The sequence below is a fragment of the Lissotriton helveticus genome, chromosome 11 (assembly GCF_964261635.1).
Source record: "Lissotriton helveticus chromosome 11, aLisHel1.1, whole genome shotgun sequence".
Taxonomy (NCBI): domain Eukaryota; kingdom Metazoa; phylum Chordata; class Amphibia; order Caudata; family Salamandridae; genus Lissotriton; species Lissotriton helveticus.
Window position 1 is genome coordinate 1083547141 of NC_136072.1, and position 22075 is coordinate 1083569215.

Below are 22075 nucleotides of genomic sequence, written 5' to 3' on the forward strand. Positions count from 1 at the left end.
ATTTGCTTTCTAAATCCATCTTCCCCATGTCTACTCTTTCTGTATTTTTTCAATTTCAAAGTCCTCTCAGTTTTCCCTTCCCCTGGCACCCTGCAGCATTCTACCATGAGCACGTTATAAATGTATGACGAGCCAACATAAGGATAGCTGTAAAGGTGAAAGATAATTCATCATTACAAATTGAAATCATCATTATACCTTAATTTTAGTCATAGTAGTGTTTGCACTGTTCTGTTCATTGAGTATTAACACACTTTGAAAATGGAGACAAAATGCATGCAGATGCACATCTACAAAAGACCTAGTGAAGGTGTGCAGCAACTCTACAATGTAAAAGTTGTTACATACCAGTCACCTCTTTTTCACTCCCCATCATACTTTCGCTCGCTTGATCAGTGAGAGAATCTTGCACCCTGCTTTTCAGTAACTGTACTCGTATTCCCACTGGCAATGGCCCTCAGAAATACTCTTTTCCTCCTTCTCCTGCCATTGCAACTTTCCTCACTGAACTTTCCATTACCTTTTCAACTACCTTTGGAAAGGTTCTCGATGCCTTCCCCTTTCTTCTCTTTTATCTGCACAGAGCCGATCTACTGTCCTTTCCTGCCAGTTCCCACTGCTCTAATCACTTTCCTAAAGCTGGTCTCCTTTGCTCTAGCCCTTCTCGTTCTGGACTGTGTCTGGTTTCACACTTACCCGCTAACATCTCTCCTTTCTGCTTCCACCTCAATGTCACTCTTTAAAAGACTCTCAAGGTCATTACGATGGCGGACGGACCGCCACATACAGGCCGTCAGTGGTGGTGGTCCCCCCAACATCCTGGGCATAGGTCCGACCGCTGCTGGGAATAGGTCTGACTGCTGAATTACAATACCGGCGTTCGAAACGCAGAGGTCTGTGGTAGGAACGTCGCATCCAACAGGATCCAAGATCCCGTCGGGGCGGCGGTCGACTCCTATCCCTACAATGGAGGTGGTGGGGATTAGGATGTTTCTTTGTAACTGCCTTTCATGACGGTCCCAGTCTTCAGTGGCCCTGGGGGCACATGCAGTGCCCCCCACATCCATATGCCAGGCACCACATTGTGCCTGGCACAAGGGGCACGGATGTGCACAAAGTACCTTTTTCTACTGTGCAGTGTGCTGCAGCCATTTTCCTAGGCACATTACAACTGTTTGCACGGCGGTCTTATCCTAATAGGGCAGGTGGGACCGCCGACTCATTGTCTGGCGGTCATCTGCCCAATACGATGGCGGTCCGTGGTCTAGCCAACCGCCATTGTAATGAGGACCTCTGTGTCATCATGTGTTTAAAAGCAATACAAGTTATGTATAATACAAGTTATGTATAATGGCACTGAAACAAAAATTTACAATAAGGTTGTACACTTACTTTAACCACATGCGTGCGGGCGGAATTCCGCTCGTACGCTGAGATTTTTCAAAGCGCATGTTACGTGACGAGCTGGGCTCGTCATCAGCGTGCGAGGAGGCTACCCCATGACGAGCCCAGCTCGTCATCAGCGTGGAATGGGTTAAGGATGTTGCACAAATCAGCCACACTAACTATTACGCTGTTGCACAAATCAGCTACACGAACTATAACACTGATAAGACAGTTGCACAAATCAGCTACACTAACTATAACGCTGATACCACAAAATACCTTTCCCACAAATACTTATGAAAGCGCAAGGCTTCAAATACCCATGAAAGAGCAAGGCTTCAAAAGCAAATAGATGGGTTACCTCAATGAACGATGCAATGCTGGCCTTCTCCAGCTCGCGTTGCTTTCTCTTGCGGATCACCCGCTCATACAGCCTCGGGGTCTGATCCATGGATTTATAAAGTTCTCGGAGGGCTTGTTCTGTGTATGCTATAGACTGTTCTTCAAACTCTTCTGTCGATATCAGCTGGCAAAACGTGGCCGTGAGTGGGCATTCCTTATCGAACTCTTCCAGTGTCTCCATCCTACCAGCAGAAACAGTCAACATTTCATCATCATCAAACAAGTGCCTTTTAACTTGACTGAACACCAAGGGCCATCACACTTTGAAATATGGTTTCGAACCTGAAACATATGCACACAACCATTACTGCATTTCAGGCCAGGACTTGCAATTCTTTAATATGATCCATTTTGAATTTTGATTACCAGGATACTATTAACTATGAAAAAAAGGTGTTCCGTAGTTCTCAAATCCACATGTCTGCAATGTGATGCACAATAATATATTGATCAAAGCATTTGTTGGTTCTTGAATTTTGAGCAATGCATTTAGAATGAAACTTTATTTGACCGATAGCCTCCTTGTTAAACTGTTTACATTTTGCATTTACTTTTAATTAAAAAAACATTTAAACAAAAATTAAAAGCGAACTAAAACACAATTACTAAAACAATAAAAAAAATAAACAAAAAGGCATCATAAAATGGGAATGCAGCCATTTAGAAAATGAAAGGGCTGCTCATGCCATGAAAGCCACGAAGACTGTGGGACAACTGATTTTTAAAAAAAAGGGAATAAATACACCTATGTCAGCCTGCCAATATGCCAGCTTATGAAATGCAGAGCACAGACTGGCAGAAACAGTAGAAAATACATAGACTAGCAGTATATCAGGTATTGCAATAGTCCACATCTTGCTCACACTCAGTTCTCAGTTCTTAGACTCTGAAGTCTTCCTTTATTCCCTGCACCACAAGTCACCATTATGTGTTCAAGATATTTTACCTGGCTCCCATGGGAGGGGAGCTCTCTTCCCTTGTCACCACACCAGTCATCTACTTTTGGGGTAGGGTGGGGGTTTGGGGGTTTTATATCTTGTTTTCCTTACTTTACTTATCTTTATTCGCTGTTTTTGCCACATTTGCCTTTTTTTTCCTCTAAAGTGCCTTGCCTCTTTCCTTTTGTCATGTTTCTTGTAGTAACTGTCGCAGTGTTAGCCCTTCATATACAGGTGATACTACTTTGGAAGGTACTACTCTGGAAGGTATGTCCTGTATACAGGAAGCAAATGATGTATCCTCTTATCCAAGTTCCAGGATAAATTATTCAAGTACATGGTGCAACTTTATAGTATATAATGCTACTCTTAATTTTCTATGCAAGCAATTAAAAACGTGGCTGTTCATTCAACAATCTAATTTCAGATCTCTAGTGTTTTTCTGGCCTGCGCTGGGAAACCCTTGGTTGGGTAGCTGTGCACATTAAAAAAAAAAAAAAAAAAAAAACAATGTACCTATTAATCCTGTATGCGATGTGCCGCTACGATTATCCTGTTTGCAGAAAATATAACAAAGAGAACAGCGCTCTGAATGGTAGACCAAGTAACATGTTACATGAAGCGAATCAACTCAGTGCAGCTGTGTCCACTAACTTCACGGCAAGCACAATTGAATAATGTATTCTGTTCCCACATAGTGAGTAAATTTCATACACCGCATAAACCGCACAAACCTTACTCAAGAGTTAAAAATCAATAGCAATCTTTTTATTAGGATTAAGATGTCGCAAAATGTTCCAGTTACTTCAAGCCATAATAGCCTAAAGATAGTCTCACTGAATGTTAAGGGCTTAAACCACCCTATCAAAAGGAGAAAGATCCTAGATTACATCAACAAACAAAAGGGAGACTTTTTCCTACTACAGGAAACGAAGATTGATCCCAAACAGTTTAATCCACCTAGAAATGGGTATTATAGTGACGTTGCTAGCTCGGAGGCAATGGGGAGAAAAAACGGTGTCCTGGCTTTAGTAGATAAAAAATCAAACACTGATATAGTGACAAACACATCCGATACTAAAGAGAGGTGGATCACAACAAAATTGAATTGACCAAGGACAATACAGTACTTTACATTACTAATATTTATGCACCCAACAGAGATGGTTCAGACTTCTGGGAGGACCCAAGTAAAGAAATTGACACAATCCCAGACACTGCTATGCACATACTAGCCAGAGATTTTAACCTGCCCATGGACCCGGCTTTAGATAGGGACTCACATTGTCCTTTTCGCGCCAATTACTCCCACAAAGCCCTTATAAATCTCTGCACCCGCCTCAATTTGATAGACAGATGGAGGCTACAAAACCCCACTGGGAGAGAATATACTTTCTACTCATCCCCACATAACTACTACTCACGCATTGATTACCTACTTATATCAAATAACGCCATAAACAGGATTGAACACACCTTGATCGAACCAAGGGTGATCTCATACCACTCATGCATTAGCCTATCCATTTCTGACCCAAAGCCTTCCATAAAACAAATTCTTTGAGACTCAACAACGAAGTGCTAGAAAACAAATCTCATAGGCAATTAATTGATAGTCCAATACAGAAGTTTCTTAAATTGAACAAAATAGGAGACACGTCGGACCTAACGCGGTGGGAGGCATTGAAGAGCGTCATCAGAGGGGAGATCATTAAAATTAGATCTGCCATGAATAGGGACACCAACAGTAATCTTGAGAAGCTGGAAAAAGAGATTGCTATTTTAGAGGAAAAACATGTAATGTCCAGAGATTCACTAGTCTTGAACAAAATAGTGAGGAAGTAATACGAGTATAATAAAATAGTCAGAGATAGAGCGGGAATTTGGTTCACTAAACAATAGAGCATCAGGTTATGTGAATCCAACAAAGCAGGAAAGAGCTTACCCTCATACTTAAAGTATAAAATGCAAAAGTACACGATTAAAAATCTATTAGGCAAAAATGGTGTGGCTCACTCTGACCCTGACAAAATTGCAGAAACCTTTAAGGCTTTCTATAAAGATCTGTATATTAAGAACCAGGATATAGATAACACAAAAACACAGGAATGATTAGATAAATGTATATTACCTGCCCTCTCTGAAGATGAAAAACCTGAAATAAACAGCCCCATTACTACATCAGAAATTGAAAGCTCAATAAGGACGCTGAAAGTAGGGAAAGCTCCGGGACCTGATGGGTTTGGTGCCAAATTCTACAAGTGCTTCTCCTCTACATTGACTCCTCTACTGTTAAATCTGTTTAACGATTTAGGTAACTCTGGACAGATGAATGGGACACCAGCAGAGGCCATCATAGCCGTAATTCCCTAAGAGGGGAAGGACCCTACGATACCAAAAAACTACAGACCGATTTCACTAATCAACCCAGATTGCAAAATGTACGCTATGATCCTCGCCAAACACCTTCAACATTTTTTACCCAAACTCATTCAAAAGTCACAAGTTGGGTTCCTAAAAAACAGACTATCTAGTGACAATATTCGCATCCTCGCTCATGTCCTAGAGAAAGCCAAACTCACTGACTCACCAACAGTCGCTATTACATTGGCCGCAGAGAAGGCTTTCAACAAAGTTGACTGGGCCTACTTGGAAGCAACACTAGACAAATTTAATTTGGGTGAACATTTTAAACGCATGGTAATGGCACTATATTTTAACCCCTCGGCCAGGGTAAGAGCGGGAGGATGTCTCTCATCCTCCTTCAAACTACATCAGGGCACAAGGCAAGGCTCCCCTCTCTCTCCCTCTCTATTCCTCCTTGCAATTGAACCTTTCCTTTTCCACCTTAGGAACAATCAAGAAATCTCAGGAAAATTGCTTCAACGAATGTACGGTTAAAATTACTGCTTATGCCGATGACGTGTTGGTTGCCTCTAAGAATGCGGAAGCTGCTATCCCCGCACTTATGTCCTCAATCGATGACTTTCCTAGAGTATCTGGGTATAATTGTATAAAGATAAGACGGAGGTGAAACTTCTGAACAACCTTGAAGGAAAAGAAATTATGGGTAACTCTGGTCTCTTATAGCAGCCTAAGTGCTTTAAATACCTAGGCTTGGATTTCACGAAGGACTTGACCACAACCCTTCAGCTCAATGAGAATGCCATCTTCAAAAAAATCTCTTCGTTGTTAGATGGCTGGTCACCTACATTTTTAACATGGTGGGGAAGAGCGGAGACATTAAAAATTATGATTTTTCCTCTTGTCAACTATCTAGCCAGCATGTTACATATGATGTTCTCAAATGATTTCCTATGTAAAATCTATAAGCTTTTTAACACATTCATGTGGCAAGGTAAGAGACCCAGAATATCTATGAAAAAACTTCAATTACCAAAAGGCAAAGGTGGTCTGGGCCTTTCGAACTTCAGGAACTATCGGACCGCGTATCTCTGTAAACAGGGATCTAACTGGCTGCTTCCGCCGACTGATTACACACCAGTCTGGTTGGACATAAAAAGATCAATCATCAACGATATGCCCTTGCCTGCTCTCCTCACCATGGATATATCCTCCCTTCCTAACTCAAAGTATATTTTGCTCAATACTAAAAGAGCCATACTATGACTGGAACACCTCTCCACATAAAAACTAATAAATCAAACCTGTCCTCTCTCTGGCGCAACCCGAGTTTGAAGATCGAAGGAGGGTCCAAAAACAAAAATCTAGTCAAAGACCTATATGAGGGAACCCTTCCCTTATCTTTCTACACACTTCAGTCTCGCCACAGACTACATCCGATAGATTTTGATAAATTTTTAATATTAAAATCGCTCCTCATGGCGCACTCTATCAAACCCTCCGACCGGTAAATACTCTCAAAGATGTCACAGCTGCTAAAGTCAGGACACACAGTTTCTAAATTATATAAACTCCTTAATCTCAGTGAGAGTACCACCTGGTGGAACTTCAACTCTCACGTCGGTATGCTGGCCCATATGCTCTTCAATTGTCCTACACTAAAAGTATACTGGGATAAAATGTATAGGCAGGACTTTCAATGTAACCCCTCCTAGGGAATTTTCCTACGTTATACTAGGTGCTTTGGACCCTAGGATCACAGACGTAAATGACAGTTACTTGTTGGATCTTATGCTCACTTTAGCGTGTACATTTTTTTAAATAAGTGGAAAAACTCCAAAGAAGTCTCATTTAAGATGTGGCAAGAATGGTTATCCTTCCTAAGAGGAGCAGATAACGTTGCTCTTCAAGCCTCTCCATGGCGTAAACCACACAGGAAAATGTGGAAGTCCATTGATGCCTTCTCTTTCCCATATGACACTCTGTGAAAACTTATTTCCACACATCGTAATTCTTAATGTAGACTTTATTCATGATGATACTCCTGTACTGTGTTATACCTATCACTAATACAATTGTACTGAGGTATACTCACATCCCTTCATATGTAATAACAGATGCTTGTCCAACACTGACTCTCTTTTACACTGGGCAATTCTTAATGTTTGCGTTATTTATAATCATATTCCTGTACTATATCGTACTTTCCCCTACTGCAGCCGTACAACCTATACTTGCTTATAATTGTACTGCAAAGTGTTCGTACTACCACTTGTGTGATACCCATGCTTGTTTAACCGCTTGTATATCACTGCGACATCAATGGACACACCATTGCAAGGCACTTGAGGAACCTACCTATTTACTTATTTATTATTATTTTCTTTATAAACTTTGTATTCTTTGTACTCTTTGTAATTCTTTGTAATTGTGCTTATCAATTTGTTAACTTTAATAAAAAGATTTGAGATAAAAAATACACCAATTGAGTTTAGTGGATGAAGATGAAAAACCAATTACATTTTTTAAAGAGCCAGGAAACCTAAAGCCTTTCAGATGGAAACAGCTGAGGGCAAGAGAGTCTTTGTTGAGAACCACATGAAACAGCAGATCCCTGATGAAAAATGTGATTTGATGAATTCTTAATGTCAAACAAATTAAACCAAGTGTATCCGATATGGAAAAGGAGAGCCGGGGCCTTATTAGGATGTCGGACGGACCACCGCCGACAAGCCATCGGTGGCGGTTCATCCGACATCCAAGGCATCGGTCCGACTGCCCGATTACAATGCCGGCGGTCAGAGCAATGTCGCCAAAGGGACCAACCACTGGCTTCGGCAGGATCAAGGATCCGATATGGGCATCCGTCAGAGGCCTAATCCATACAATGGAGACAGTGCCTGCAGAGGCACCACCGTAGGGATTAGGATGTCCCTTTCCATGTCGGCCTTTCTGACATGGAAAGGCCGTTGGAAAGTGACTTTGGGGGGGCCTAGCAGGGCCCCCGTTCCCCTAGGCCACCACTGTGTGGCCTAGGGGCACATGTGGTGCCACCTCCAAACATCTATGCACCGTGTGCCAGGCACCATGTGGTGCCTGGCACGCGGTGCATAGATGTTTAGAAAGATGCCCTTTACCTTTGCAGCTTGTGCTGCGGCCCTTTTCCGGGCCGCAGCACAAGCTGAAATGGTAAAGGCTATGTTTTCGACCATTGTGTTGGAGGCCACATCATAATATCGAGAGTGGAACCGCCCGACTATTTGTCAGGCAGTTCCACTCTCGAAACGATGTCAGTTGGACACTCATCCGACTGGCATCGTAATAAGGCCCTAGGAGTCTGGTTTCAAGTTTAAAAGAAGTTTATCAGACAAATAAATGCCCATATAAACACAACAGTTATAAACACAGATCAACATTAACAATAGTAAATACCTTATTTCCATTAAAAGGTCTAGATGAAAACTAAACACCTGTACAGGTTAGGTCATGGGGAAAATGAAAAGTAATAATATCACCTTATTCCATATTTAAAGATACCGAATACCTGGTTTATTAAACTTTGGTCATATGATAGGTGAAATAAATCAAAAGACATGTTTTCACAAGTACATACCTCAGAGTTTGAGTCATCAAAAGTTTATAAATCATAACGGGAGCAATTAAAGTCGCATCATCAATAGCTATCTAAAATAATCTGGAACTTTAATCAGATAATTGATTCATCTTTCAGGCTGTACTAACTTCAACAACAAGGTCTTTATACTGACACCATGGGCATAGTTTACATACATGCAAGTCTCCGTTACTTGTAATCGTAGATTATCCCACTCAATAAAAGATGGAAAATTAGTTAGAGCACCAGAAATGGAGCACAACTCACCTTTTCCCTGAAGTGCAAGCAAAAAATATATTTTTGGACATTTCCCAAGGATGCTCACTTAAACAAAAATTCTGCAAGGTCATGATGCCAAGGTCAATCAGTGCTTGTTAAGTAAAAGGTTTGCGCAAGAACTGTAACCCCAGCAGCTCCACTACTGAGGTCAGACTGCAAAAGTCTAATTGTATTAAAATAAATATATAAATAAACATTTTCCGTCAAAGTTTTGATAGTTTTCTTGCTAACCATAAATAATTTAAAACATACCACACAAAGTGACAGGAAGAATATTTTGTTTTGATCTTTTAAGCTGCAGCCTTAAACAAAAAACATTACATACCATCAAATCTTCAGCTGACATTCATTGCCACTAGTGCTCTCCCTCTCACAATGTCCCAATAACCATTCCCTGCGAAGTTACGTTTAACTAAAATCCCAAGATACTTATACTGGGACACAGCTTTCAATTTAACCACCTCCAAAATCCATGTAAAGGAATGTTTCTTCCTAATAAAAACATGTGTTTTCATAGTTGTGGTATTGAACAATTTGCTTCATAGTAGTTGGAAAGGTCATTAATTTGACGTGAAACCTACTGCGGCACTATCTAATAAGACAATGTGGTCTACATATTCAAATACGTCTCTGGAACCTCATGTGGAAATGAACAGACACTCAACAAAGCCACAAGAAGATCCGCCCAAAAAAATACCACAAACAAGAGTGGCATTAAAACACAGCCTTGTTTAAGTTCGTAAAAATGTCTATGTCATCAGAACCAGTATCATCCTTACCAAGCATAACTCTTGTTGATCTAAACAGCAGTTTAAATAAACTTAACAAGGTTTGCCTAATTTCCAATTCTAGCAAGCTTGGACCATCGAAAAATATGTTCCACCGTGCTGAATGCTGTCCAGAAATCTACAAAGCATGTATACAATTTACCATCACACGTCAATATTCGAACAATAGGACAGAGGGAAAAAACACAATGAGGAGTATTAAGATCAGGGTGAAAGTCAGGCAGGTCCATCTGTATTAAATTTAATTGATCAACTAACACACAGCATGCAAAAATAACTTTACAAAAAATACCGTAGAACAATTAAGCAACAGTAAAATTAATCTGTACAGAGCAGCATTCTTTCCATCTCCCTTTTTAAAAATGTATTCTTTCCGTCTCCCTTTTTAAAAATGTGTTTAATCAGTGACCTGAGCTAGGTAACTCTTCTGTAAGGGCTAAGTGACGAACGAGAGGTAAGTATAACAAAGCCTAAAGTAAACATATTAAAACATTCAGACCACCACCCAGGGTGGACACTCAACTGATTTTTAGGGATTTTTTACACTGATCTGGTCGGATTCCATACTAATATTATAAAGAGACAGCCCAAACCTTTGAGGCGGGTAATCTCAGTAACCACAGCACCAATCACAACACCTAATACAGCGTTGGGAAGGGCAGTTGCAGCAGAAGGACATAGGCTATGCAGACGGCCACCATATTTATTTATTTATTTTTGCAGAGTTTTATATAGCGCAAACTTGACCCGAACTGAATCAGGTATCAGAGCGCTTTACATAGCACCAGTTACGTTACATGAGGACACACATTAATTTTTGTTAGGCACGGGGAGATTAAGTGATTTGTCCAGAATCACAGGATGTTTGGCGTTGTTACCAAGACTCGAACTCAGATCCCCAGGTCCGAGGTCGAGCCCCTTAGCCTTAGGCCAACTTCTCTATACATTTAAAAGGTAAAAGAACCGTGCCAGCAAAGTAGTCCCTTGTGGGCGTGTCTGCGTTGTGCTGTGGCGTGGGCTGGGGGCGTGTGGTACGACCATCACATCGTGGGCTGTGGGCGTGACAAACGCTGGGGGCGTGACAAACGCTTGGGGGCCTGTGTCCGCCCTTCATGCCATGTGAGTCGTACATACAAGCGCCAATTACGCTGCTGCGCAGCATCAAGGGGCACGCTGGGGGCGTGAGAAACACTGGGGGCGTGTGTCCGGGCTTCATGCCATGTGAACGCAATTGCGCCGCATCAAGGGGCACGCTGAGGCGTGACACGCTGGGGGCGTGAGAAACGCTGGGGGCGTGAGAAACGCTGGGGGCGTGTGTCCGGGCTTCATGCCATGTGAACGCAATTGCGCCGCATCAAGGGGCACGCTGGGGGTGTGAGAAACGCTGGGAACGTGTGCTACGTTCCGCCCTTCATGCCATGTGGATCGTACATTAATCAGAAGATCGTCTGCTGTGGCTGGGGGCGTGGCAAACGCGTTCACCTGGAGGCCTGGTAAGTAACGTTACTGCAGCCTCTCCTGCGCGCTGTTACTGAACTCTCTCATTCAACGAAATTACACGCGCCTGCAACCATCAACCAGGGCTCTAGCCGGGCCCAGGCGGCGGATCAGTACACTAATTACACGCGCCTGATAATATCAACCAGGGCTGCAGCTTGGCCTCAAGCGGGGGAACACGCGCCTGCTAACATCAAACAGTCCTGCATCTGGGCCTCAAGCGGGGGAACACGCAAATGAGCGTGTCTGCGGAGACAATCACTGCAGCCTCTCCCACTCGCTGTCACTCAACTCTCTCATTAAACGGATTTACCCGCGGCTGATAACTCTCTCATTCAACGACATTACACACGCCTGCTAACATCAACCAGGGCTGCAGTTGGGCCTTCTCCGTCCCTATTCTAATGAAACAAAAAATGTTGTCTACCGCGCGATTTTAAACTAAATTGCCCTTGCCAAATACTCACATTACACACAGGAGTTGGCCTAACGGCTAAGGCGGTCGACCTCGGATCTGGGTTCGAGTCTCAGTAACGACGCCAAAAACACCTCCTGCAGGGCTCGACAAATGTACTCGCCCGCTCGCAAATGCGAGTCAATTTCTTTCAGGGCGAGACAGCTTTCAGGCCTACTCGACCGGCCTGGCGAGTGAGCTTTGTCGCTGTGCTAAAGTGCAGTGCCGGTAGAAGTCTTTAGAGGGCAGCTGGGTGAAATGTTCAGGAACTGCCGTGACAAAATGCGGGAAAAGCAAAGGTGTTGATTGGCTGATTGCAACGCGGGCTCGGTCGGCTGAGGCCTAGTTGCATCAGCCAATCAGATGGTTGCTAATCTCCGCACAGTAAAGTTTACAGACTTCTCGTTGGCTGATTACAGCCGCAGCAGGATAAGCGTATAAACTGCTTTTGCCAACCTCTGTTCCCAATACACTTGACCGGAGGAAGGCTATGAACAACACTAGTGCCCTAGCGAAGCAGAAGTTCTCCTCCTGCACCTTGGATGTTTTATCATGAGCCTGGGAGCCCTGCGAGTGGAGCTTGGCCTGTGATGTAAGCCTGCGCCTGCCGAGGACGGCTCGATCTCTCTGCGGGGAACCCTAAGGTATGAGTGCTTGGATGGGAACACCGCCGCGGGTCAGGGGCTCTTGCTCCGATTGTTGGGGAGGGTGGCTTTGAAGGGGATTGATGCCCAGCGGGAGCTATTGTTACGCTTTTTATTGTTTCAGACGTCAAGTCTTCTGGAAAAGCACAAACTTACCGGCATCGTAAATAAACCGAGGTGACTAGAAATTAGCATTAGACATAATTATAATTAACGTGTGCATTAACATTAGCACTGCTAACTGCCTGTGATCAGAAGGTTGATAGTGCTGAGAGAAACACAGCTACATGAGGCACATGAGAAAGGTTTGAGATTTTGAAACTGCGAAGCATTCATGATATCTAATTAAAGGCGGCACAGGCAGCCAGAGGGCACTTTCTGCACGTGCCTCGTCCAATGGTAGCACACGAGATGCCAACAAGCTGCCTGTGTTGCCCATTAAGGTGCCAGATGCAGGAAAGTTTGTGTTTTCTCACAGCTTAGAAGTTGGTTTACTCAGCTCTACAAGGCGGGAGCAGTCAGGGGTGCACCAGCGGGATGCAGAGGGTAAACGGCGCCCCTCGATTCCCTCCGTTCTTTTAATTACAAAAATATTTAGCTGCATAATACGATCTATGGTAAGGTACACCCAATCACGTTAAACGCATCTCTTTTATTTCCCTGGGTATTTGTAATTAACTGTATATGAAGCATGGCCGTTTACAAGGAGGACCTGGCTGGCGCCGACTTCATTAAGTTGAAAGGCCAGGCCGTGAAGCACACCAGGAAGTAAAACCTATGTAAAGGGCAAATTGTACAATCTATGGTGTGTAATCGCACTGAAAGGCTTCACCGTCGCTTGACAGACAGGTCCCCATGTCAGCGACCTGGAAAGGAGAGTGATGGAAAATGACAATATCATGTCATGAGCAAGCACGGCAGTATTGTTTATGTGGCCTGGGATGTGAAGACACAGCATGCCTGGTCGGATCGCTGGGACATAAAATACAATGCAAGACTCCGTAAAAACGTTCCAGTCATACAGTTACTTCTGTCCCAAGCCATGGCGCGATCTGCCCTTTCCTAGGCTGTGCTCTGGTATGTTTAAGGTACAGTAGTGTACCGAGTACTGGGAAGAGTGTTTATCCGGGGCTGTACTACTCTAATATGTTTAAGGTACATCGGTGAACCCAAGTATTGCTAAGAGGTTTTTTTTTGCAGATTCATATAGCGCTTACTCGACCTGAAGGTATTAGAGTGCTTTACATGAGCACCAGTTACGTTACAGGACACACTCATTTTTGTTATGCACGGGGAGATTAAGTGATTTGCCCAGAATCACAGGATGCTTAGCCACTGGAGCCAAACTCTAGTATGTTTCAGGTTCAGCGGTGAACCTGAGTTCTGCAAAGAGTATTCATTATGTACCACCCTCCCCCATTATTCAATACAGTTGACATTAGAAACTCTCTTTACCCTCACCCCTTGGGCAGCAGCGCAGGTCCAATCCTCTCCCCTGAATGAAAAGTTAGAACTGTCCGTTGCCAGCCCATTCCCCAACAAACCCATAACCTGTACAACATCAGTATCCAGTACACCATACTCTTCATTTTGTTGTGTTTGTTTTGTAGCTTAGGTTGGTCCATAGTATCCCATACTCCCTTGTTTAATGCCATGCAAGTGGTCGAGCAGACAGAAGAGTACGAGGCTAAGGCCTCCAGCTCTCTTCCTGTGTCTCTGCCTCTTAGGAGGGAAGAGCGAGGCCTCCCACAGACAGGGAATTGTTTAACACCGTAGTTCCCACTCTACCCCCATCAGTAGTTTGTATACTGCGGGCCACGCTCTAGTGTGTGTTATGTACAGTAGTGTACCCGAGTACTGCTAAGAGTGTTTATCTGAGGCCGTGCTCTAGTATGTTTAAGGTTCAGTGGTGTACCAGAGTACTGCTGAGAGTGTTTATCCAAGGCTGTGCTCGTAACTTTCAAAACATTGCAGTGAGAATAGTAATGAGGCAAAAAAAATCGATCAAGTCTTACTGGTCATAGACCAACTGCGCTGCAAATGTTTTGAAGAAAATGTGAATACAACCAATTTGTGGGTCAAGTGCATTGATGTTGGGTCGAGTAGAAAATTCTAGTCACTAGACCTGCAGGTCAAGTGCGATTTTTAAGATTTGTCGAGCCCTGTCCTGTGATCCTGGGCAAATCACTTAATCTCCCCGTGCCTAAAATGAATGTGTGTCCTCATGTAACGTAACTGGTGCTATGTAAAGCGCTCTAATACCTGATTCAGTTCGGGTCTAGTTCCCGCTATATAAAACTCTGCAAAAAAAATAAAAAATTCTATTTCATACCCAGACAACGTCGGGACGGGCTGCTAGTCTGTTATATTATTGATAAAAACTCATTATAAAAAAGTTGATTATTCTGCAGAGCGGTAAGGTCTTCCAAGAAAGATGAGAATACTTGCTGAGATATGCTCAAATTCATTCCTGCCTGACGTGGCTGAGATCCACTGCATCCAGGGGCCAAAAGGTCTGTCAAACATCATGTGCAGTAGCTGATTTCAGAAATTAGAAGTTCCTAATCTTTTAGTTTTATTATGTGACTTCTACAGCTTTAACTGCACCTTACATTTTTTCCAGGTTTCTGAAGTTGTTCAATCCTAGAAAATCCCTAAGTTCTTTCAGTAATTTACTTTGTGCTATCCAATTGATTATTATAACTATTAATGGGGGGGGTTTATTTCCAAAGGTGGCACTTAATAATCAACCCAAAAAATACTAGGTCTCAGTAAGCTTCCATGTTGCATTTGATTTTAGTTTTCTAGTGAACTGTAAGTGCCTGCTCATTTAATGAAGTAGATTAAGCTGTGTACCAAACTTAACAATTTAGAACACCTATAGGAAAATGGTCACTGGCAGTCCAAGGTAATACCTGAAAGGTTTGACATTAAACTCACAGAGCTCAATTTGGGAAAATTCTGAAATTAACAGTATTAGTACTATTACCAATAGTGCTATTTGTATAACAACTAGTGCCAACATGGTGCTCCTACTCCTGAAAGTAGTGCACCATGTCCAATTACCAGAACTAGTATTTTACCAGCTCCTATGGCTATTTCTACTTTTGCGATTGCTCCTGGCACTGCTACAACCAATAAAAGTGCCTTTAATGCTGTAACTAGACCTCAAACTACATCAACTGTTTCTAGTGTATGTATGTATGTATATGGTAGTTCAATATTGCAAACATAACCAAGAGGCTGCAAAGTGCTGTACATGGCTGAAGACGAGCATAAAGTTAACAAGTAATAGGAGAGGAAAATATGTCGTGGACAGTTAATGCATTCTGATATAGTGTTCTTTAAAGAGGAGAGTCTTCAACTCTTTGCCAAATCGAAACAGCTTTCGGGAAGTCCTGGTGGATAAGGGGATGATGTTTGAGATCCTGGATGCATAGACAGAAGTGTAAAGAAAGATAAAAATAAGACTGCACCTCTTTTCTTAGTCTGGTGTGCTTAGAACCACCAAAAATGGTAACCTTGTCTGTAAGTGTTATTTCTCATGCTAAAATAACAACTGTTACAAATACCTCTACTTCTGGAATCAGCTAACACATTATCCCTCCTCCTTGTTTTTACAATTATCTTAAATCTAACTTATTTTACACCCTAGTTCTTTGAAACAGTAACTATGAATAATTAAATCGATGTTCAGTTTAACCTATAAACCTGACTCAAAGTAATGTGAGCTTTTACTTGAGGAGTACACCAAATACGTCACCAACTGGATAAGCAAGACCAGCTCTTGATCACAGAGGAATACCACACTTGACTAGCAGTCCCAAGAGTTATATAGGATCTACTATCATCTTATGAGGCTCCCGCAATTCACTATGTCACGCGTTCCTTAACAGAAGATGTGCCGAACCAAATTTCAAAGACAAAACATGCATCTTACGCTTCAACATACTAATCATTGACCCCTACAAAGCAAGAACTACAAAAGTCATAGTCCATCAAACCACTACATTTCAGACAATCATAGTGGCAAATACCTCATTGGCTTTCACTATAAAGGGAGTTTGCTCCTGATCTAGATGAAGAAGAGACCACCATCCTATTCACTTCAAGCTCTAATGAAATAAGCACCGCTAATGCTGCTGACTAGGTCCTAGTAATCCTTGTAACATCCATCACCTTTTTTAGAATTGCTTTACTTGCCTTGGGAACAGTGTGATGCTGTTGAAACATGATAACATCACACCCATGATGAAGAAACCAAAATGGAGATCAGTACACACAAATCAATTCAGACTCATTTCTGATCTTCACTACACACCTATGGTCCTTGTCAAGTAATGGCGATCCTTCATATGAACGCAGTTTTAAAAAACAATTTTTAAGGGATAAAGGTCAGGACTCTGCACTGATACTACTAGGCCTTTCTGCAGGCTTCAACACAATTAGCCACAACATATTCCTCAAAGATCTTCCTGAACAAGTTGAGGTGGGTCGAACCATTCACATCATTCCTGGAGAACAGGGCCCATAGGTCATGATCAGCTTCTCCATCTACAAAATATCCACCACCACCTGCAAATTATTGTTATCCCTCAGCTTCTTTAACTTATTATCTCCACCTTGGTACAATGCATGTTCAGGAACAAATGCACCAGAAAACACTGGTCCTCATAGCAAAATTTACAGAAAACATCATTCGGTTGAATTGGTGCGCCAAGTTGCTCATGAGTCTGGCATTTGACAGTTTATTTCCCCATGCATATTTTACCAGGAAAAACATTGATAATTGTGCATGGGGAATTGACCTGGAATGAGAGAAAATTTGCAGAAATTGTGTGTGTAAACACAGATTACCACTGCCGTACCTTTCTTAATAATGGTTACTTTGCCTCAACACAACAGCGACGGAGATTCTACCTCTTTGTCTTCCGGCCCTCATTGTTTTCAAATTAAGCAAGCCACCATCACTTGGTCTTCACCTTAATCAATCAGCCCAAAAAGTACAAAACCTCTTTGTACTCTTCAACTCTGAACCGACTCATCTCTCAAGTCAAAACTTTCACTAGAAACACCATCACTATATGGGACTTTCCCTTGTAACCTACTTGCATGCTAACACACCGGTCCTTGCAGATGTAATGTCAGTCTAGACTACTTCAAAGGCATTTATACGGATCTCCCAGGTAGGACGACCTGCAGACTCCAATGCTGTGCTGTCCTCATCACCTGCAGACATCATCCAAACAACTTTGCACTGACTATCACGCAAGGAACTATCCCACTGTAAGACACCGGACTTGAATCTAATGCACTTCTTGGAAGGGTACCAAACTACCTCAATGCAGTTCGTCTGCACTCACCAGCCAGCGACTGAAGACTGGCATCCATGAACTCATGGCCATCTGTTCTGCTGAGGTAAAGATGAGCAAAACAAATAAATAATAATAAATCCCTCTCATTATTAGAAAGGTGAATGTAACAGGTTCTAATTTTTCAAATTTTGCTGAATTACTAATGTTTGTTGAAAACTAAATGCAGCCCCCTCACTCCCTTGCATGATGTATGCAACCCGAAGCTTAGCAACTTCTGCTTTATCCTGACCATCTTCCTCGATCGTCCTCCCTTACTAGGCCATCCTATAAAACATTCAGAGGCAAATAGTATGACAAATGTACCCAACAGTGTTTGTTTCCTCTAAGACCGCCATCTTAGTGTTATGGAATCTCAGGAAGTAATCATTTTTCATAAATGATTCCTCAGAGTTATAACTTTTCCGGTAGTGTCAGTTCCTAAAAAAAGTGCTTTTTAACCAGGATAGCATGACAGGAATGTGAGGTTTCTCATCAATGCATTCTCAGTGCTGCAGGACTTCAGTAGTTGTAGATACAAAAAGCCTGGCACGGTTAGTAATAGCCCTATATTTAAATTCATTGACAGGAGTCCAAAGGTATCTATAACAGGCAGGGAAATTAAGGTTCATCATATACTTTCAGATTGGGACCAGCCTCAAGCCACATGCAAAACAGTGTGTTAAAAGGAAAAAAAAGACAATGTGGCATGGACTGATTGAAGGGCTGCTGGTTAATTTCCAACACAGTTCCATAGAAGTACTACACAGCCCCATTAGTAGGATTTTCCTTCAGCATTGCCTCACCAGTCGAGCAGTTAACACACAAAAAGGTGATGGAGGGATGTTTGCAATAAGCCTAACCGCTGGCAATCGCTTGGGGTAACATTTCAACTGATCGTTCTTTTACCCACCATGCCTCCTAAGATTTGACCCAACCATATGCAAATCAGTCTTGACCCTGTTACAACACAACAACACAACAGTCCAGTCCTCTCTGAACTGTAACACATGCAACCCAAGACCAGTTTTGCCTCGATTGGGGCTCTTCAGTCGGGTGTGGTTTGGTTCCTGTGGCACTGTGAGGAGGGGACCCACATCTGGAAATACACTTGGCCACTTATGGCGTTACAACAAACACACAAAAGTTAATGGGAGGATGCTTGTATTAAGTCTAACCACTGGAAATTGCTTGGGGTAGCATTGCAACCCATTGTTCTTTTTCCTACAATGCCACCTCAGATTGGACCCTGCAATATGCACATCAGTGTTGCCCCTGCTCCAATATGAACAGTTTAGCTGCATTGTCAAGCCAGGACCTCCCTGAACTGGAATCCAAGCAACTCAAGAGCGGTTTCTGAATGCAGCCCTGAAGTAGGACAGACAGATTAACTAAGCTCTGAAGCGCGCTGCTTGGGACGAGAATTTAGAATCCCCACTTACGCACACTTAAAGGAGGAAGACACGGTCACAGGTACCTGAGGTGGCTAGTAATGCTAGTTTTTTTTTTATATATTTCTTTTTATTGAACAGTTTGACCAAAGCACATCAATTGATTACAAGCAGGCAACTTCACCTTTTTACTGCAACATTGTATACTATACAAAATACGTTACAGTCATCATAATGATTAGATCAAGGGGTATCAAGAGTGTCAGTGTCGATCTGCTGACCAGGCTGGAGACAGATGTAGCCTCTGTATCGGTTCCAGGCTCCCCACACCTTAATCAATTTTCCCGGGCATCCTCTAGCTATTAAGACTGACTTTCCCTATACATGCACCAGTCTAGGTTCCAGGCTCCCCACACCTTAATCAATTTCCCCGGGCATCCTCTAGCTATGAAGACTGACTTTTCCCTATACATGCACCAGTCTAGATCTTCCTTCCACTTCCTCAATTGGGGCGGCTGACTAGCACCCCACTGCTGTGCGAGGTTTCATTTTGCTATCATATATGCTAACGTTGCCCATTGCGTAGTGTATGTGTTAAGACCTGTGGGCTCCCAAACATTTAGTATGCACCTCCGAGCTTCTGGCTGAATGTCAACCCCCAATACTGACCGCAGTGTGTGGTTGATGTCTCTCCAATACAGTTGCATCTGTTAACAATTCCACAGTATGTGGATGAATGTTCCCAATTCCCCGCATCCCCTCCTGCACTCTCAGTTTTCCGCCCGTCTCATTCGAACCAGGCCGGGTCCCGTTACATAGGTTCTATGCAATATTTTGAGATGCACTAGTCTCAGCCTGGCCTTGATTGCAACTACTCGTGGGGAGGAAATCACCTCTTGCCAGTCTTCATCATCATCAAGTTCTAAACCATCCCCGCTCCACTTCCGTTTGAGGGAGGGTAAGCAATGGATCTTCCATTTTGTTAATCAATTTCCTGTATATTAGGGATATGCCTTCTCTGGGAGGTGTCCGTCCAGTACTCTATCCTCCATGGGGGAGGCTTTCGAAGTGTCGTGCCACAGGGGATTTGAGTAAGTAATGCATGGCGGAGTTGGAGGTAACGGTAATGCTCAGTGTCTGTCACGCTGTATTGAGTTTTAAGTGACGCAAATTGTTGAACCGTTCCTTCCCCCAGATGTCTTTGATTCGTGAGATCCCTATAAGGTCCCATTTATCGAATCCCTTGGATTTCCAGAGGTTTCACAGTTTCTCCGAGCTCCACACTGGTGTGGCTAGCGTGAATTTGTTCTCCCATTTCAGGTGTTTAGTGACTGTGTGCCATACCTGGACGGCGTGTGCTGTAGGTCCAGTTAGTGGGAATCTACGAGGTTTGGCGGATAACGCTCTAGTATAGTCTCCTACTGGGAGCAGCCAACTGTCCATGGAATAGCCGGGATCATCTGGGTGTCCATAGTTCCCGTGGTTGATAGCTGCCAGTTGAGACGCCCAATAGTATTTCTTTAAGTCTGGAAGACTAACTCCCTCATCATACCAGTTACGAGTCAATTTGGAAAAGGATATGCAGGGCCTGCCAGCCCATAAAAGTTGCCTCTGGAGAACGAGGCAGAGCCATCATTTTAAAAAGGATTGCTCTGCCCAGCATGAACAGGGGAAGGGACCTCCAATGTGCAACATCATTATAAAGTCTCTGCATGGGTGGGTCTAGATTACGGGCATAGCGGAGTTTTGAATTCAGCATCACATAGATCCCAAGGTATCGGAAAAATTCAGATGCAATCTGGATCGGGCAATTTAGTGGTATTACAGGAGGGTCACCCTGAAGGACGTAAACCACTGATTTGGACCAATTTACAGTGAATCTAGAGTATCTTCCGAATATTGCCAGTACATCTAGGAGGCAGATTAATGATGCTCTTGGATTTGTGAAGTAAAGAAGGATGTCATCTGCATATAGGGATATCTTGTCCTCCCAATCCAGTGACCATCTCATGCCGCGGATGGATCGGTCCTGCCTGATCCAGGCCACCAGTGGTTCTAACGCCAGCGCAAAGAGGAGCGGAGACAGAGTGCCTCTGCTCAGCTGGAAGTTTGGGGACTTATGGTTATTTACCACCACTCGGGCTATCGGACCAGAGTATAGGAGGCGAATCCAGCCTATAAATTCCTGGCCGAATCCCCATTTGCCTAGATCCGCAAACCGTGAGGGCCACTCAAACATATCAAACGCCATGGTGGTGTCTAATGATACTAGCGCGGACGGCTCCAGTATGGTAGACGTTCTACTCAGTACTCCATGTTGCCGACGTAGGTTAAGGGAAGTATTGCGATGCGGTTTAAAGCCCGACTGATCCGGGTGGACCAGAGTGGTATTAACTTTAATCAGACGTGTCACAAGTAGTTTTGCAAGGACTTTGGGTTCCACATTTAGAAGTGATATCGACCGATAAGAAACGCAGCTGGTTTTGGGTTTGCCTTCCTTGTATATGACCACTATGTCAGCCACTCGTTGGTCATAGGGGAGCATTCCCTTCTCTCTACTCTCCGTTAACATAGAGCGGATATATGGGGCAATTGTATTAGATCTCAGTTTATACAATTCAATGGGTATACCATTGGGCCCAGTAGCTTTACCGGAATTCACACCCCTTATTGCCTGTGCCACCTCATCATCCGTCAGCGGGGAATCCAGGTAGACCCTGTTTTCATCTGAAAGGGTGGGAAGTCTTATATCCCTTATCATTTCCGGCTTCAGAGAACCTGCTGGTTGTACTATATAAAGTACGATAACAGTCCGCAAACGTGTCTGCTATTGCCTGCGGGTCTGTTATAGGACTGGAGTCTTTTCCCTGTACCTCGGGCACCAGTCGCGACGCCCACTCACGTCTGTCGAGCCACGCTATCAGCTTTCCTGCTTTGTCTCTAAGCTCATAAACTCTGCCCTGGACCT

The 22075-nt window shown here is 43.3% G+C and overlaps 1 protein-coding gene across 2 annotated transcripts in view; it reads right to left on the reverse strand.

Annotated features, from left to right (window-relative positions):
• The window catches only part of LOC144792572 (uncharacterized), a 283419-nt gene that overhangs the window by 245023 nt on the left and 16321 nt on the right, over positions 1 to 22075 (reverse strand). Inside the window, exons 1-2 of one of the 2 annotated variants that reach the window (XM_078667670.1) lie at positions 11735 to 11925; positions 1748 to 1970 (exon numbers count right to left, since the gene is read on the reverse strand). In XM_078667670.1, the coding sequence (XP_078523796.1) occupies positions 1748 to 1970; positions 11735 to 11736 (225 nt within the window). In that variant the 5' untranslated portion in view covers positions 11737 to 11925. Of the gene's footprint in view, positions 1 to 1747; positions 1971 to 11734; positions 11926 to 22075 lie in introns of those variants that run through there. The other variant, XM_078667671.1, reaches the window with a different exon arrangement.